The 18,849-nt window shown below is 45.6% G+C and overlaps 2 protein-coding genes across 2 annotated transcripts; one reads left to right on the top strand and one right to left on the bottom strand.

Annotated features, from left to right (window-relative positions):
- Window positions 1-6,929: 6,929 nt before the first annotated feature.
- On the top strand, window positions 6,930-10,657 carry LOC120658094 (indole-3-glycerol phosphate synthase-like). The gene is made up of 9 exons (XM_039936301.1): window positions 6,930-7,212; window positions 7,319-7,738; window positions 7,828-7,902; window positions 8,011-8,055; window positions 8,216-8,380; window positions 9,279-9,357; window positions 9,478-9,557; window positions 10,006-10,074; window positions 10,345-10,657. Exons 1-9 carry the CDS (start codon window positions 7,090-7,092, stop codon window positions 10,426-10,428), a joined length of 1,140 nt encoding a protein of 379 aa, XP_039792235.1. The 5' UTR covers window positions 6,930-7,089; the 3' UTR covers window positions 10,429-10,657.
- Window positions 10,658-10,882: 225 nt separating this feature from the next.
- LOC120658093 (putative E3 ubiquitin-protein ligase RF4) lies at window positions 10,883-17,127 on the bottom strand. Its single transcript, XM_039936300.1, has 3 exons — window positions 16,998-17,127; window positions 13,604-15,531; window positions 10,883-11,669 (listed from the first exon to the last, which is right to left on the bottom strand). The coding sequence occupies exons 2-3, from the start codon at window positions 15,512-15,514 to the stop codon at window positions 11,229-11,231; spliced, it is 2,352 nt and encodes a 783-aa protein (XP_039792234.1). The 5' UTR covers window positions 15,515-15,531; window positions 16,998-17,127; the 3' UTR covers window positions 10,883-11,228.
- Window positions 17,128-18,849: the final 1,722 nt, after the last annotated feature.

Here is an 18,849-nt window from a genome sequence, read left to right as displayed (position 1 = left end):
ACCGTACGGCGAGACAGACCCGGCTGCGGAGGAGGAGGGCAGCGATGATAGGGCCGCCACGACGACCAGAGCGGTGGAGGATGTGTTCTCTCTATTTTACTTTGTCCTTCACTCTGTCATATAAAGAGGGGAGGACAGACTCTTGCGCACGGGATCAGACTCCGGAGAGATTAGACACCATATCGCCTCGTCTCAAGGGATCACACACGCACACTCTCGCGGCTGGGAGAGGTAGGCAGGAGCTTCAAGCAGCTCCCGCCGGCGACTGCCCCAACCAGACGAGAGCGGATAGATCAACCGGAACACCCTTTAGCGATGACACTCTCCTCTTATCCATCCTAAAGACTTGGGACGCTCGTCCCTTTCTCGCCCATTTGTATCCCCTACTATAAACAAGTGTAAGATATATGAGCAGCACGAACTGGACGTAAGGTATTGCACTCCCGAGCCGCCCGAACTAGTATAAATTCTTGCGTCTTCTTGCATTACCAGCTACCCCTAAACGCGCATCCATGAGAATCACTGGCTGGTGGCAAAAAAAAACGACAGGTACTGTAATAGATTTATTACAAGAATCAAGTAACCAACACAAGATCTAATGCATGTTAGCCCAAAGTTTATAGTAATCTATTATGGCCGGCGTTCAAGGGAAACATGGATGCACTGGACGAAGAATAAAATTAGCCTACGTGATAACACACTAAGCCCACCACAAAGGAGGCCCAACTAAAAAGTCACAATACTCGGAGTTTTTTTTTTGAGGGGTAGTACTCTGAATTTTGGAGATAATAACATCAACGTAAATCAATAAAACATGCAAGAAATTTGACGTGAACACCTTCAAAACATAAAGCTACCTGCTTTGTTTAAACGACCGAGTACATGCTCAACTAAACAACCAGCATATTTCATGACCAACAAAAGAGCACCTCCATTTAAAACAAGCAGCACCATAACGCACAACTTCCTGCACTAAAACAAATCATACAACAACCATGTGCAGGCTAATGCATGACGGTTAGGAATGATTAAAGGAGTGGCCGATTTCTTCTTCCTCTCCCTCTTTTTTCATCTTCCTCCCCATCTTACTCCTCCTTTATAGCATCTCCAAGAGTTCTTGTATACTTATTGAGTTAGCTAAAAAAAAATTCCATCAAAACTCAAATCCAACAAACTTTGTATTTTGCTTGGCTAGCTATCCTGCTTTCTATTTCTTCCCCTCCCCTGGGTAAAAAAAGAAGACTTGTTCTGCTCTGCATCCTTCCGTGGCCTGCTCCCCACCCCCACCCAACCCCACACACCTGCAGCCGCGGAGCACCACCCACGCCGTCCTGGGCTGCCGGCGAGCGCCGCCCACGCCTTGTCCCAGGTCGCCGCCGTCGATTGCGGCACCTGCCACCGCCATCCCGGGCCGCCCCCGAGCGCCGCCGCCGCCGTCCCAGGCCGCCGACGAGCGCAGCCCCCGCCCTCATCGTTCAGAGCCGCTGTCGAGAGCCGCCCTACCGCCGCCATCCCGGGCCGCCTCGGAGCACCACCCCTGCCGTCCAGGACCGCCGGCGAGCACCGCCCCCGCTTGTCCCAGGTCGCCGCCATCGATTGCTGCCCTTACCACCGCCATCCCGAGCCGCCCCTGAGCGCCGCCGCCGCCATCCCCGGCCGCCGTCGAGCATCGGCCTCGCCGTCCCGGGCCGCCGTTGAGTGCCGCCCCTGCATGGAGGAGGCAGCGCACAGCTTGGGCACTCTCGCAGTGCCGGCCGCCGCGCAGGCGAGGCCCATCGGGAGCGAGGGGAGAGGAGGAGAGGAGGTGGTGAAGAAGATAAGAAAATGAGTATGACATGTGGGGTCCACAACACAGTAAATTTATGAAGAGTGCAATTTTAAATAATCTGTTGGTTTATCTACACTATAGAAAGTCTTCTATTTTTTTACAAAGCTTGTAAAACTTTAAATTTAGCTAAGATTATAGAAGAGCTCTTGGAGATGCTCTTATTCTCAAAAAAATAGAGGAGGACTTCATTATTTGTGGGAATGGGGCTCCGCCCCCCTAGACCCGTGTTGGATCCGCCTCTGAGTACAGTACAATCGCTGAAAAAAAGGTACATAGGGCAGCAATTGTGACTGCTATTGTTTCATTAGTAATATGTCGATAAATGTTATTCTCAATTTCCATCGCAAAATGAGAGTTCGTGCAATGCTACTGCCATTAATCTCAGCTAGTGTGACGTGGATCGATAAAAATTTTGCACTTATTTTGCACGATAATGTCAGAAATGCATCGAGATGAGATAGATCTATGAACAATTACCACATCGACATGGTCAATCGCTAACCCCCATATGTCAGCAAGGATGAAACCTTCTGTGAGGAAGGACTCACGTTAGAGGATATATGTCCTGTCAGCAATTGGGCCCACGCTACCTATCCAGCAAAAGGCCGCCAGCCCGCAAGTCCGCGAGCAATAGCCTGCAGGCAGCGGAGCCTCGCGTCCGAATCCCGGAAAATGTATACATCCTCCGGAAGAAATTTCATTAGATATATTCCACTGTTTGAGATTCGTGCGGACTAAAATAAATTGACACAATAAAACCTGGTGGGAGGAATTGTATGCACAGGCACAACTTGCCGTGGGGGAGCTGGACAGCTGTCCAAGCACAGCTGGCTAAGGTGGAAAGAGAAGTTCTATACATTTCTTTTGGAAAGTACACTTTGCTTTCAATTTTCTTTTAAACCATAAATGTTTTCATGATTCTATTTGGACCATGGTGTTACTTACAATTTATGCAACAAAATAAAATACAATATGAATATATTTTTATTGTTTAAAAAATCAACATTCTTAATGTATCGTTTCAACAATTTGAATATATATGTTCAATAATTTTATATGTGCTGATTCAACATGTCCTCATAAATGTTGAATCAGTTTATTAGAATTGTTGTGCTGAGTTTTTAAAATGTTGATTGAAGTAGTTTAAAATGTTGACTAGTTTGGCACTTTTGGATGTATCATCTTGAAGTATATTCTTTAGCAGAGGAAACAATTTAGTATGTCAGATCAAAAGAAAAAAGAAAGCTCACCTATGACATGTGTTGTGTGTATCCATGTGCACTTCGTGGTGGTTGCATGCTGCTTTTATTTTTTAGATGGTGATTACATGCTGCATGCTGTTTGCTGCGGGCGCATCGTAGACATGGGCCGTACGTGGGCTGTGCGATGGATAGCTATGCATCTTCCAGAATATAGATAGGATGCCCCTCCGAATCCCGCATCTTAAAAGCATGTACAATAAGAATTTATTAACTTGTTCATGTCAGCATTCATTTTACGTGGATGAGAGAGAAATAAAATGAGAAAGTACAACGGGCTCTTATACAAAAGACGCCTCCAACACAAGAAACAAAACACAAGAGTCGATTTTACAGCCAAACTCGTCTCTTGCGCACGCGTCTCGTGAACTTTCATTTTTTTATATATAAAAATTTAATGCTCATATACCCACAGAAAACAGTCTAAGAGACAGATTATTAAAGTATATGTCTCTAAATAGTATCTCTAGATGATATTGAAAAAGCTTAAAACTTCTCTTATTGCCCTTGCTCTTGACTAGTAAAAAAAGTAAACGGATGCCAATATCGTAACTTTATCTATTAGTTTAACTTGATTTGGTCCGGCCCACCTTAAGTTTAATTCCTAGCTCCACTCCTATCATAAACAAGGATTCCGGCTCCGACCATGTTAGAAAAGTTTAATTCATTTGTTCTCCTTTTTGAAGCAAGCAGCAGGAGAAGAAGAACGAAGAAGAAGAATCACGTGCACCCAACTTAAAACAAAAAAAAAAAAGATCACGTGTACCCACGTGCGCGCATTGTCCGCGAATCCTGCTGGGCTGGTGGGCGGTGGCTGGCCGAAGAGCTAGCCTGGGCCAAAGGTACGCGCGCGCTGCGCTACGGAGCCAGGCCAAAGAGGGGTTACGTTAGTCTTAATCTTGCTCATTTTGTCAAAACAAATCTTAATCTCTCCTTAAACCACCCATCCATGTGAGACCACGTGGCAGCCAGAGAGATCAATCCGTCCGCCGCGGATCGAGGATTTGGATGATGAGTATTTAAAATTTTAAGTAGTGTCAAAAAAGTTTTTTTGACAGCTCAAAGTATATATCAGTAGCATATAATTAAGTACTAATAACATAAACTATTCATAATTTAAAGTTGTAGGTTGTGGTGGAGAGGAAAAGGCCGGCCAGTAGGACGATTTTAGACTGTTCGGCCCATTTAGAGAAGATAGGTAGGTTGGATGTTATTTCCTCACTTGTAATACATATACATGTATATGATTATATATATTTGATTTTTTTGAAAAAAAATAATAGGTATTCAATGAATACTATTGAACCGCGGCGCGTGGAGCATGCGCGCGGTACCATGGATTTGATTTCATTCACTAATCTACTAGCTAAGACATCCACCCCGATTCGTGATCAAGGAGCAGTGGCATGATAAGCGCACATGATGGCACGATCGTGCTGTGAGCAGTCAGGGTGGCAAAAATCCCCGTGAAGGCGGATCCCCGCGGGGACCCGCCCCGTTAGCAGCGGGGCGGGGAGGATTTCCCCCCGCGGGGAGAACGGGGCGGGGCCCCGAAATGGAGCCGGGGCGGGTTCGGGGCTTGATTTCGACCCGCGAAGGTCCATGGGGACCCGAAAATTTGAAAAAATCAATGAATCAGCCCATGGCCCAACAATCTAGCCCATTAAACTATGTGAAACCCTAATGATCTGGCCCATTCACTCCCTTCCTATCGGTCTCTCCCTCTCCTCCCGAGCATGGCCTCCCCCATCCGCCGCCGCCTCCCCATTTGTCGCCGTCGTCGCTTCTCGTCTTCCTCTGCCCCTCATCTGCGGTCGCCTCCGCCGCCGGTCCTTATCTTCCTCACGAGGTCGCCATCCGCCGTTGCCATAGCTCCTCATCTTCCTCCCCGTCCCGACCTCCCCACCCGCCGCCGCCGTCGCTCCTCGTCTTCCTCCACCCCCATCCGCCATCGCCACTCCTCATCTTCCTCCTGAGGTCAGCATCCGCCGCCGCCGTAGCTCCTCGTCTTCCGCGGTTCCTCCCATCCCGACCTCCCCATCCGCCGGCGCTGCTGCTCCTCGTATTCCTCCCTGAGGTCGCCATCCGCCGTCGCCGCATTTGGAGCTCGCCCGCCCGCCCTCGCCGTCCAGCCGTGCGTCCTCCCCGCGGGGCTCCATCGGGGATTGGGGATCCCCGGGAACAGGGGCAGGGGGCAATTTCGCCCGATAGTGCTTTCGGGGTCGAGACGGGAATGGTGAATTGGGGATTGGGTCATGGGCGGGGATCGTTCCCCCGGCCCCACCCCGCTCCGTTGCCATCCTGAGTGAGCAGGGATACTGAGGGTATGTACGTGCGCGCAATAACTATACTAGCTAGGCCAAAATGTGTTAATTGTGGGTTATTAGCCTTAATCGTTTTCCCTAATAAACCTCTCCTCCATGTGGGGCATGTGGCTGCCAGAGGGATCAATCTGTCCGCGGCGCGTGGAGCATGCGCGCAAGTGGCATGGGTTCCATTCATTACCCAAAGATCCACCCCGTGATTGAAGGAGCTGTGTCGCGGCGCATGATCACTCCATCAGCGCACATGATGACATGATCGAGCTATGAGCTGGGATACCGAGGGTATCGTAGCACGAAACACTACGTGTAGCTTCTGTACATATCATGTCATGTAGGTAATAACCTAGAAAATTACTTCCTCCACCCCCTCCTATACAAATACTGCTCACTACTAAAAAAATAATTTACCGTAATCTTTTCTAAACACCTTCGAGACGGGCATAAATTTCAACCGCTTTAGTTAATGGCAGGCATTAACCGATAGGGTTAAAGAAAATCGTCTCACAAATCCATTAACCGAGGCGGTCACCATTAAAATACACGCCTCAGTTAATAGCCCTATTTTCGGAGGCAAACACCTTATAAAGGTCCACCTCGATTAATAGACTGAGTCCAATAAAAACTCTATATGAGCCCGGTTGCTGAGACAAGTATTAAATGAATCAAAATCCTAACCTCTCCTCCCTCTACTCTATCCATAGCAACATATGGCCATAACTTTCTATCTATATTTATTTCTAAAACAAGTAAGATTTTCTCTTAAATTTTAATTTAGTTCATCTTATGTCATTGATAAGTGAGCCTAGTCTATCCCGTATGTGAGTTGGACCAGCTCTTCGTTCATGACGCAGTCACATAGATCTCTACGAATTTAATAACAAACAACTATACATATCCGATATTTATATCAACTCTATCCGTAACAACCTACGGATCTAATTGATTACCGAGGGGTTAATGATAGTAAAAAAAGGGCAAACCGAGGTGGTTGCCTGCCCGTCTAACGTTACCGGTGTGACAGCCGGACGATAATATATATAACTCCACCACTCCAACAAAAAAATACAATTGGTGTACTAAAATGAATTGTTAATTTTGGGGCGTTGAGCTAGCGATGGAAGCGAGCAGGTGATCCGAACGTATATACTGGGAGTTGTTGCATTGCAACTTACAATATTCTATTAAAAATTATATATTTACTATGAGACAGCTTATAAGATAGCTCATTGCATATATTACTTGTTACATCATCTTAGAATGACGTGACAATGCACGAAACCGCCAATTAAACTAGAACAACAACGTACTTACCCTTAATCCGGCTCCAAGTACATTATGCTTCACGCTCGCGAGCCGGTATGGATGCGACGGCCGCCGCAGTCGTCGTATCAGATCGGATCGGAATCGGACGGTTTGAGGAGGACGCCGTGGGCCCGGGCGTCGATGCGCTCGGGCCGGGGAGGATGTCATATCGCGAGTTCGCGACCAACTGACAAGTTGCTCCGGCTCCGTCGTCATCGCTGGAGGGCGCGGCGGGGACCCGGCCTGGCCGCCTATAAAAGCGGCGCCCTCTACGGGGGCGGGGAGGCGCCGAGCATCACTACTCTTGCTGCTTCCCACCACCTCCGGGCTCCGGCCTCGCTCCTCGTGCCACTGCCCCCTCGACCGCACGCCGCCGATGGAGGCCTCCGCCCTCGCCGCGGCCGTCGCCAGGGCGGCCGCTGTCTGCTCCCCGCGCTCCTCGTCGTCGTGGCCGGCGGCGCGCGGCGCGCGCGCCGTCCGCTGCAACGCCACCACCGAGGTGCATGCCCGGCTAAACAAAAGCTTTTTTTTTACTGTTAAGTGTCAACGCAGACAGCATTTTCATTTGATGAGATTCATGGGACCATGGTGGTGGTGGGGGGCAGGTCTCGATGGCGCCGCCGTGCACGCTGGAGCTGGGCCTGGGCGCCGAGATGTTCAACTCGGCGGAGGTGGTCCAGTGGGAGAGCGGCAAGTCCGTGAACGCCATCGCCGCCGCGCAGGGCATCCGCGTCCGCCGCCGCTGCCGCCCCACGCACCCCTCCGAGGGCGTCGGCGCCGACAGGGCCGTCCCGCGCAGCGTCCTCGAGCAGATCGTCTGGGACAAGGAGGTCGAGGTGTCCCAGCGGAAGGCCGCCGCGCCGCTCCACAGGGTGGCCGACTCCGCGCAGCGCGCGCCGCCGCCCAGGGACTTCGCCGCCGCGCTGCGCGGCGCGCGCGCCCGCAAAGCCGGCGTCCCCGCGCTCATCGCCGAGGTCAAGAAGGCGTCGCCAACCAGAGGCCTGCTCAGAGACAACTTCAACCCGGTAACTATAGCTGAACTGAACAAGATCAACATTGCCCATCCTGCACTGCACCTTCACAACTCTGAAGATGTACTGCCGATTCTTGACAGGTCGAGATTGCCCAGGCATACGAGAAGAATGGCGCCGCCTGCTTGAGCATCCTCACTGACGAGAAGCACTTCATGGTCTGCCATTCGCGACGGCTGCTTATCAGATTTGCTTCTTCCTTGTTCTTCCAGCTATGACTATGATGAAACTCTCTGACATGTCCGATCTTGTTCGTGTTCCTCCAGGGGAGCTTCGAGAATCTGGAGACCATACGCAACTCCGGTGTGAATGTAAGTCACCATAGTTAAGCCCTGCATACAGAACATGCTTGTACATACTATATTGTCAAGAGAGATTTTTTTCAAAAAAGTCAAGAGAGATGAATTTCCTTCCGTGTCTCTTGAGTCTTGACTCTGTCTTTTTTTAATGGTGGTTGTGCGAAAAATGCAGTGCCCTCTACTCTGCAAAGACTTCATCATCGACATCTGGCAGATCTACTATGCGCGGTCCAAAGGCGCCGATGCGGTACTCCTGATCGCCGCCGTGCTACCGGACCTTGACATCAAGTACATGCTTCGTGTTTGCAGGAGTCTTGGAATGACAGCTCTTGTTGAGGTTAGTACTCATCACAAGCTTCGTTCTTACTCTCCGGGGTATCCTTGCAAACTTATCTTAATTTACGCTACTATACTAAGCAGTCTAGCTAGCTTGACTATTGGCTTTTATATACACATATGTTTGCCACATGTTATTTTAAAATTTCTATAGTAAATTCTTTTTTTTTTTTGAAGCAACAGGAGGAGTTCAAGACTCCTACTGAATATATATATTAAAACAAAGGGAAAAAGTCTTTACAACGCGAACTTCAGGAAACAAAGAAAGAAAGAAAAAAAATCAAAACTAAAACTAGGCTCAACCAAAGGAACTTATCCATTCTTCTAACTGTGGTTTGTGTTTCGCCTTGAGTCGATGCATAAGCAACGCGAGTTCTTTTTTGAAAGTAGCCCGGCATTGCCCCAATGACGGTTGAATTCCTTGAAATATCAGTTCATTTCTTGCTGTCCATATGGTCCAACATAACAAGATGATTAAACTCATGAACATGGGTGAGCTGATTTTAGCCTTGATGCTTTCTATGTTTCCAAAAAATGAATCTGAATCCACCGGAGTTACTTGCAACATATTCCAGCAAGTTAAAGCTAGCGGGCATTGGAAGAACAGATGTTGCGAGGTTTCCTCAATGCCGTTATTACAGATAGCACAATCATACGATGGTAGAACCATATGCCGTTATTATAGTAAATTCTTTTCATCAAAGTACATTCATGTATTCACATTTTATTTTTTTCTGCCAACATATGTATAATTAGAAAACTGTAAAACAAAGTATGATGAACTGTAATTCACCTTGTCTCGTGCAAGTTTTCATTCACCACTGCAATTTTGGGTACTAATTACTAAACATAAAACCTTCTCTTCCAAGGAATTACTAAACGTAACTTGCAAATTTTAGGTCCATGAAGAGCGGGAGTTGGATCGGGTACTGAAGATAGACGGTGTTCAACTTATTGGCATCAACAATCGCAGTCTAGGTACGTACTTTTCTCCATCAGTTCGTACATAATATCCGTTATTACATCAATTATGCCGAGCCAAATTTGTTTGTGATGTTGTGCAGCTATCCTGAAATTTATTTGATATATATGTTGCAGGGACATTTGAAGTCGATACTGCAAACACAAACATGTTGTTAAAGAAACGTGGTGACATCATTAAGAAGAAGAACATAATGGTATGCCTGGCTTTTTCATTAAGAAAACATTTTGCAATCCCAACTTGATACATATAATTGTTGTGTTTCAATTGATTATTTTCCCCAGTCAGTTCGTGATGCATATATTGTACTTGATATACAAAATCTAGAAACTGACACACTAATGACAACTGAAACTTACAAAAAAAAACCATGATCATAATTTGACAGAACTGTTTTATCCCAGTAAATCATTTTACCAGATCATTTAACTTCGTAATGATGCCGAGTTGCCAACATTGTACTAGACATGAGAATGTATAAGAAAGTGAGACAATAGCAGTCTGTCCACTTCTTGTGCATTGACTTCCAGAATTTTTAATTTGGTCGATTTATTGGACAGTTCCTTCGTACTAGCACTGAGCATGTGTTGTGATTCCATAATAGAAATTGCTCAGGATGGGCTTATAAATATATGTTTCTTCAGGTTGTGAGCGAATCCGGATTGTTTACGCCTGATGATGTAGCGTATGTGCAGAATGCTGGTGTTGCAGCTGTAAGTATTCTAAGTCATTAACTTTTGCCAAGAAGGTGTAATTAATTAAATTTAAAAAACGGTGCTCTTCATTTGCCACTATATTATTAGGCAACAAATATGTTTGCAAAGCATTTTTTATTTATTTTTCCTTAGAAGGCATAGACTTGATAAATTTATCGTACGTATCAGTACCGAACCGAACACATATTTTGATCTTATTTAGAGGAAATATTTTTTTTCATAGGGTGATATATACAGACATTGATTTGTTTTCACTCATGCTGTCAGGTTTTGGTAGGAGAATCCCTATTGACACAGGAAGATCCTGGTCGAGCAATCGCTGGGCTGTTTGGGAAGGAGCTCTTGCTCTGATCTGCTCCCCTTGTGCTCTATCTAATTGTCTTATGTAGCAATCATAGGCTGCTGATATGTTGCTTCCAAGCGTAAAGATTGCATAGGATGTAACCGTGAACAAGCCCTGTATCTATAAATGTGATTTACTAGTGTTCCCAGTTCCTTGCATGAATCACGAATGTGCATTGTTTTGTACTAGTGTTCAGTTCATATATTGGAATATCAATCCTGTTTCAGTATTGTGATGCCAGAGGGTTTGTTTATCGTTTGTGGAGAGCAGCTTACGACGCTGCTAGGACAGCAGATCTCAGCTCCAAGTTTATCCATCGAGGCATCTCGCAGCACCTTACCAGAACGAATGGCGTGCCGAAACGAGAGAACATGTGAATGCCATGTGAAGTTAGCTCATACCAACAGTCATTACATGACATCATCGTGGAAACAGACCCGGCGAACCACAAGGCACAACACAAAATACCAATGTGCTTCCTCAGATATTCCATTGCCATACTTACGCAAAACCGCACTAGTAGCTTGCTAGTTTTGGTTTTTTCCCATCATGCAAGTATGTATGGTAATAGTTGAGGTAACATTCCAGATTTCCGGTTCCACTAGAAACTAGCATCCTAGAACTATAAATCTTTCCAACTGTATTTCCACCGCAAACCAACTGAGGTCAGGACTAATTAGAAACCAACCGCATCCTACACAGCTACTCTGCTCTTTAGCAGTAGTTTGGTTTTAGACGACAGCTGTTTTAACAAAGGCAAAAGGCTATAACTCCTGTGATTCTTCCCCACCAGATGTACACACACTCCTTAACTATCGGCAAAGCGAGCACAGATCCTTCGCTCGATGGGAGATCTGCAGGACAGGCACTCTGTCATGCCCCCGTCTCGGTGGCGCTGGTTGCAGCCTGCACAAACCACCTGATGCCCACAAGGGAGGAAAACCACCGAGACTTCCTCTTCCAGGCACATGGCGCACTCTTGCTCCCGCTGTACAGAGTCGATCACAAACCCTGGAGGGGCCATGAACTTTGCGACCCTCTGAAGCTTGCTGAAGCTAGACAGTTCGTCTACCTGCTGTTTGAGATTCCTGATATTGGCCTGCAGCCACTCCTGATTGTTCTGCGCTTTCAGCAACAGATTGCTAGACTTTGCTCTTGCTGATGTATCGATCCGCACAAGCTCCGTTCTTTCGAAGTTAACCTGCTTCATAAGTGCATCTAGCATCTTCTCTCCCTCCTGGCACCTTCTCTGCAGTGTTTACAGCCAAAGGTCAATAAACAATCTTTGCTAAACTAAGGGAAGCAAGGCAAGAACATAAACTTTTTGTAGATTATGCATGAGTCAAGCAATGCTAGATGCCTAGGTCATATTGAGCATTTTCATCTCAAGACAACCAAAGAACGAGCATATTTCTACTATGATGATCTATCAAGTTATCCGTGATGCATGAAAACACGTGCACTTGCATAATCTTCACAGGTCATTTTGATATGTATACACTAACTGGTATGTCGTAATCAACCTATCATTCTCCTCATAAGATGTGTCAGGCAGAAATGGCCACAGCAAAACCGCAAAATAAGAAAACGATATAATGCCTTCAAGGTTGATATCATAAAGCAGGATTAGCATGGTAACACACAAAAGTTACAATATACAACCAACCAAGGAATCGGAACATACCACAATTGCTACCTAGGAATTTAGCATCTCAAGCACCATGGTAATGAACAACATATTACATAAATAATTGTTGTATCCTAAATAGACATCAATACATCCTGCCAAATCCTGTTGGAATATAAGTGAATTGCCCACCTTGCCTTATCAGACATCAGCTTAAGCTTTTGTGTTGAACTGGTCGGTGCATGCAACTCAATATGGTATCAGAGTCAGAGGTCTCGAGTTCAAATCTTGGTTAGCGCAATTAAATAAAATAATTGCTGCTCGCTCCTATTCCACGTCTGAGGCCTGAGGGAGCCTCCATGTGAGGGGGAGTGTTGGAATATAAGTGAATTGTCTACCTCTCCCCATCAGCTTAAGCTTTTGGGTTGAACTGATCGGTGCATTAAGGGACCTAGTGTCCACAGGTCAGGTCCCCTGTGGTTGCGGGCCGTCATGGTTGTCTAGGGAGTGAACCAGCTTGCTACCACCATGGGCATTGACGATTGCCACCTTGTTTTCCCGTGTGCCGGAGCTGAAGAGGGAGAACGAGGCCAACGGCCAGATGCCGCAGGGATGCGCGCTACACTAGCTCCCTACCTAGGCAGGTGTGGGAGCTGCGCATGAGCTTGGAACTAGAACTAATGCCCCCAACAGTTCTAATTCGCGGTTAAGGCCGGAGCCTCAAGTTACCACCCAGTTTTAAACTGAAACTTTCCCTACTGGTGGCCAGATTTGTATACTAGCTCGGCAGATTGGCCGAAGGCGGGTATCGCCAACGTTTTACACTGGGGGAAGTTGCATTGAGGGACCCAATGTTCGCGGGTCAGTTCCAGACCTGTGGTTGCGGGCCGTCACGGTTGTCACGGCCATCATGGTTGCATTGAGCCTCACGATTTACACCCATGCAACTCAATAAATCCTGATATGCAAATTGTATGTACACACATTTCAATGAAGTTTGGTGAGACAAGTTTAGTCAACTACAAAAAATATATGAACAACATTCTAGTTTCCTGTCATTTATTCATTTTACAAATAAGAAAATGATTTTACCAAACAAAAAACTATATATAATGCTGATCTAAAGTGCCACATATTTGCCATGCAGAAATCATTCCATGGATCGTATTTAAAGAAGACAATTGACCTACCGAACTCAGAATAGGATTCTGCATTTGAGTGAAAAATGCAGTTGGTTTATTACTAAACTACTCCAGTCATTCATAAATATCTGGCAATTAAGAAAGAATGCAGTAAAAAATCTCTAACTTTGATGTTAAGCATTTTTTAAAAAAAAGTACTTCAAATCTTGACTTATCACATCCAATTTTCATAATATAAGTTAGATTTCCAGTGGTACTTTCATGTTAAAAGTTGTGGTGAAAGTTGTTTCAGGAGACAGTATCCGTACAAAACATCATATATTTACAAACCAGGGGTGTGTAACAAAGCCAATAAAATAATACACATGTGATGACAGCAAATTTGAAGGCATAAGGTGGGTTAAATTGGAATACCTTTAACACATCTTCAGATCTTCTAGCTTGCTCAAGGCTTTTCAGAAGATTGGATAGTTTACTCCTTTCAGCAGCAAGCTCCTCCTGCAAAAGGAACTTCTCTGTTTCCATGGACTTCAGTCTGTCCTTTTCCTTGCTTAAAAGGCTAGCCAATCTCTCATCTGCTTGCTTTCCCTGTAGCTGGACAGCTTTCATCTCACGCCTATGATGTGTAATCTTATCTGTAAGCTCCTGAACATGGGAATTAACACGATTGAGCTCATCAGAAGTGCTGTCTAGCGCATTTTGTGTCTCCTCAAGCTTCTTTCTGTTGAACACATCAGGCTCTTCAACATCTGTCTTATCCTTTTTAAGAGATAAAAGAATGGCCTTTTCATTTACCAGCCTATTTGTTGACTGCATCACCCTCTCATTAGCCCAATCTGTCCAAACTTTCACCTCCAGCTTTAACTCACCCAAACGCTGCACTAGTTCTAGAGCCAGCTCCTCTTCCCTATCTTTTGGAGCCCAAGTAGTCTGCATGCCGTCACGTGAGAAATAAAATTCAAAGCCCTCTGCAGGAGTTTGTGGGAGAGAGAACTGTACAACATCAGGCCCCATTACCTGCTTAGATTCTGCCTTTGCACTAGATGATGGGATGGAGTAACAGCTAGCAGAAGAAAGTGATCCAGTTGGAACAACTGCTGGTGAATCTCTTCTTTTGACATAGGAAGCTCCAGAAACAGGTTGGGGTGGAACTAACATGGATGGTTGTAAGCTTTTTTTATTGGCTACCTCCGAAATGCCTGTCGATGTGCTCTGCGCAGATCCAAGGAACGCCATTAATGATTTACTCTCTTTCAGCATTCTTGAAGATGTTTTACCTATACCCTTGACTTGTTGGATATTCTTGAAAACTACCAGATCCTTGCCAGAGTCTTTCTGATATTTCATGGGATTAGTCTTGTTACGGTTGCCTTTCTTTGCTTTTTTGCTATACTGAACCACATCCCTAGGCACAGAATAACTTTCATCTTGAGCAGAAGGAGCATATTGATTTTTCGATGCGGAATTTTGAACTGAAACTATATAATTTGCCAGGATACTGCTCCACGTCCTTTGGGCTGCTTCAGATTGAGGTGCATCAAATTGCCCAGGCGATTCTGTGGCTCTACTACAACCACATTCTTCTGATATCTCATTTACATCCTTGCGACCTTCACATAAGTTACACTGTCTAGGAGCATGCCCTTCTGATTGGCCATTCCCATAACCACTCATATGAATAAAAGCTGCACGAGGAATAGAGATATCCAGGTCACACAGCAGAATGCACCACAATGCATCTCCCAAGGTAAAAAATGGGCAGCATCTCTTAAGCAAACTTGATGCATTGCACAGAAAATACAAGCCCAACATGTGCAAAACTGTGTCAACATCCTCACTGACGGAATAATCAACCTGATGACTACCGCTCTGTAGCAATGTGCGTGCATGCTCTGCGATCTTATTGATAGGCCCATCAAACTGGTAACAGAGTGCAGAGTCCACAACAGCATTTAGAACAGCATCCTCAGTGTAACCTTCAGAGGATAACATCTGAACTGCAGTCTTGAAGAACATGTGCAAGCTATTCAGTGCAACATCCCTTAGGTCATTGCAGCCCACGTATCTGAAACCATCCAGCCCAACAGCCTCCTTGCTCCAATCCATATCAAGATCCTTTGAGGTAATATGCTCAGCAACAAAAGCTTGTACACTTGACCATGACTCTTCCATATTTACATGAATCAAAGACAGATCATCACTGGCATGGTTCACTTGTATTTCAGCTGCAGTAAAGTCTGAACATAACTTTGTATTGCTACTTTTGTCGTCTCTTTCTCCAATATGTAATGAATATGGGTAGCTGACAGTGCCAGCAGCACCCATTGCCAGGATATGTTTATCTGACCAAAAAACCACTGAATATAATGACAATACAGCCAAGAGAGCAATGAAAGAAAGGCAGTAACACTACCTGAGGACAGAATAGTTAGAACAACTAGAAGTCTAGAAGTAATGACACTTAGCTATGGCAATTAAGGTTCACATTTGGAGCAACAAAGCCACGCATTTCAATTTCTAGTATACAGAAGATACAACAATAACATCCATTTCCTTCAATATCTTAGGTATATGATCAACTTAAAAATGTCAGACTTCAACAACATTAAGCAAATGGAGAACTCTGCGAATAAAACTGTGTAGCGCGTTAACTAGTACAGTTACTAGGAAAAAGAAAAGGAAATTGAGCTCACTAAGGCATGTAGCACCCAAAATAAAGTACAGCATCTCTTTATGCAGTGAGTCTAGAATACTTGTACAAGATACGAACCAAACTGAAAACTTGTACCACTATCTACAGAAACTGTTTCTTATCCAAACAAGAGCAGGACAATCATGCATAAGGCCCATATGGACACCCAGCAACAGACTGTAAAAACACAAGTAAGAACATTCTACCAAACAACAGTCCCGATTACAGATTATAACAAGGAAAGGAATCATAGGCGCAAGCACACCAGTGAAACAGGTGCAGTAGTCAACTTCCAAGAGAAATTAGGATGAGAGGAAACTAACATGCCAAATTCATCACAATGCAAATCGAGATTATTGTCAGAGAGGTGCCTAGGCTCCCAGCATTTCAAGCAGGCCATCAGATGCTTATAATTTTAATGCACAGGTAGCAGAATATGACAGGAGTATCAGATAAACGACTGATTCCAGGTAAAACATGCATGATGAGCCCAACCCAAACCGGTAGCTACAAAGTAAGTGCATGTTAGGTGTTTCCCTGGCAGTTAGTACGACAATAGTCTAAATAACTTCTATAACCTTCAGTCGCGGGCAGCTACATTGCAACCAACCGTGGAGAAGATGCACAATTTCAATATGGCAAACAACATAGCGGCGGGATAGCTGAGCACACAAGCATCATCAATCAAGGGACTAGATGAAACAAAAGCTTAAATCGCTATCTCAAACGACGCAACGGACGGGGGGAAATCGAAACAAAACTACGAAATGCTAGGATCCTCACGGAACAAGGGGACTCCGCGTGGCCACCTTGTCCTTCACATTTAATTTTTCCGCGGGGAAAAATTTGGGATCGATCGCTCGGCGAAGGCAGCGGGAGATCCATCCCCCGGAGCGAGCAAGTCTCAGAGACTCGGAGAGAGGAAACAAAATCGCATCCGAGGAAGCTAGGGTTTCCCTACCGAGGAGCTAAAATGGGGGGGGGGGGAGACAAGCGACCGCGAAGTGGGGGTTACTGACGGGGCGAAGCCGAAGCCGGAATCCGTCCCGACGCAATGCGAGCGGGGAGAAATGGGGGGAGGGGAAGCGGAGGGGGAAGGCCGGCGCCGGCGCTCACCTGCGAGGCTCCGGCCGCGAGGGTTTGGTTGGGGGATTCCGCCGGGGGGAGGGAGGTCTGCGAGGAAGCGGAGCGGGGAGTGGGTTTTGCCGTTTCGGGGGAGACGAGTCGGGTGCTCGGTTTATGGCCTAAACCCCTTCTCCTCTCCGGGTCTCCGCGGCCACAGCGCAGCCAAGCCGCGCGGGGCGGTGACGTGTCTTCGGCGCCGTGCCGCGGTGGGGCCTGTGGGCGGGGCCTGCGGGCGCGCCTGGCGCTGAAGGGTGGGCCCTGGCTTGCAGGCGCGCGAGACGGGTGGCTGGATCCTCGTTTCCTTTTTTTCACGGAGCAGTGTAATGATTTTTTCGAATACGGTAGAGAGGCAAACGTTTTTTCTTTGCTGGTAGTATAGAGGCAATCGTTCATGTACGCGCACCTAGATCTTAAGATTGATGAAATCAGCACACATCTCACACTGCCAATAGTTACATTGCCTAGCACTGAAAAAATAGCTAATGTTCTTTTTTGCAGGTACTATAGAGGCAATCGTCCACGTACGCGCACACAACTCTACTTGCATAAGCATCTCTGAGAGATTGAGACGACAGATCCTCAAAATTGATGGAATCAACACTTCACTGTCGACAGGCACGTCGCCTCCCGCTGAAAGAATAGCTATAGTTAAATTTTGGAATAAATTCGGAAAAATACAAATGCCGATTCAAGGACTCAAATTTAAGTGAGCAAGGTTCACCATCAGAAACTTTATTAGCTGATGCTCAGTTAGCTCAGTTTGCACAGTAGATGAAAATCCACGAAAATGTGTCGCATGTTCTACTCACAAATCACCTGCAAATAGGGGTGGTAAAGGGTCTTATTTTTTTCCTAGATAATCTAAGGGCCGGCCCTAAAAAGATCGGGCTCTAATCTTATTTCAATTTTGAGCTAAAGAAAATGAAGAGTCAAATAGAATTGTGAAGAGAGTATTAGGGCCATGGCCCATTACCACCCCTACCTGCAAATGAGTTTCGCTTCTAAAAATCTGAGAAAGATTTTGGTGTTTCTTCAAACTCTTTGGAGTTATCACTATAGAGCCTCTCGACATTATTGGATGGAGACACACAAGGTGTGGGTGCAGTTAATATATTTTCTTTAAAAAATAATATGATTCTAGTCATGGGACACCAAAATCTTTCTCAGATTTTCAAACTTGTTGGCAATTCACTGATCGTCAAATCCCGTGTGACTAATGAGCTTCGCACCAGCAGTTGTGATGGTAGCATAGCTATCTTCCAAGCAAATGTGGAGTTACTGCGACTAGAGTAGTTACAAGTATAGAAATCTTTGTTAGTTGCTTTATTAGAGAAACTCAATTCAAAATCTAAAGATATCATCAATTAAATAAGTTTTAGATTGATACACTACTACAAGGTTTCCATTTTTTATATTTGTTCTGGACGATATTAGACCTGTGACTAATGTAGGTATTAATTCCAGATCCAACGGCTAGGGAGCATGATGGATCTTTATACCCGGCTGGTACGGGACTAAAAAATGACCCTTTAGTAACCAATAAGGACTAAACAGTCATTCACGGGTTAGTTAAAAAACGAAATCCAACTAGAATCACATGTGTTCTAGGTAGGATGGTAAGAAAGTTAAGCATGAGATAAGAGATCTTGGATTCAAGTCCAGCAGATCGTAAAATCTTCTTTTTAAGTCAGTGACCCTAGTCCGTGCAACCGGGACTCAAAGCTGGGATCTTTACTCCTAGATTGTAGCGCTAGTGACCTAGCAACCGGGACTAAAGGAGGTTACAAATCCGAAATTAAAAGAGTTTTTGTAGTAGCAAGGGTTGCAAATCGGGACTAAAAGA

The sequence above is a fragment of the Panicum virgatum genome, chromosome 2N (genome assembly GCF_016808335.1).
Source record: "Panicum virgatum strain AP13 chromosome 2N, P.virgatum_v5, whole genome shotgun sequence".
NCBI classification, from domain to species: domain Eukaryota; kingdom Viridiplantae; phylum Streptophyta; class Magnoliopsida; order Poales; family Poaceae; genus Panicum; species Panicum virgatum.
The sequence above is the reverse complement of the archived record's forward strand: the minus strand, read 5'-3'. Positions and strand labels throughout refer to the sequence as shown.

Bases quoted from the DNA above. Each gene is read 5' to 3' on its own strand.
- LOC120658093 (XM_039936300.1), bottom strand. From the start codon at position 15,514: ATGGGTGCTGCTGGCACTGTCAGCTACCCATATTCATTACATATTGGA. The intron at 11,670-13,603 runs GTATTCCAATTT...TAAACACTGCAG, and splicing joins GATCTGAAGATGTGTTAAAG to AGAAGGTGCCAGGAGGGAGA.
- LOC120658094 (XM_039936301.1), top strand. From the start codon at position 7,090: ATGGAGGCCTCCGCCCTCGCCGCGGCCGTCGCCAGGGCGGCCGCTGTC. The intron at 8,056-8,215 runs GTAAGTCACCAT...CGAAAAATGCAG, and splicing joins TACGCAACTCCGGTGTGAAT to TGCCCTCTACTCTGCAAAGA. The intron at 8,381-9,278 runs GTTAGTACTCAT...TGCAAATTTTAG, and splicing joins GAATGACAGCTCTTGTTGAG to GTCCATGAAGAGCGGGAGTT.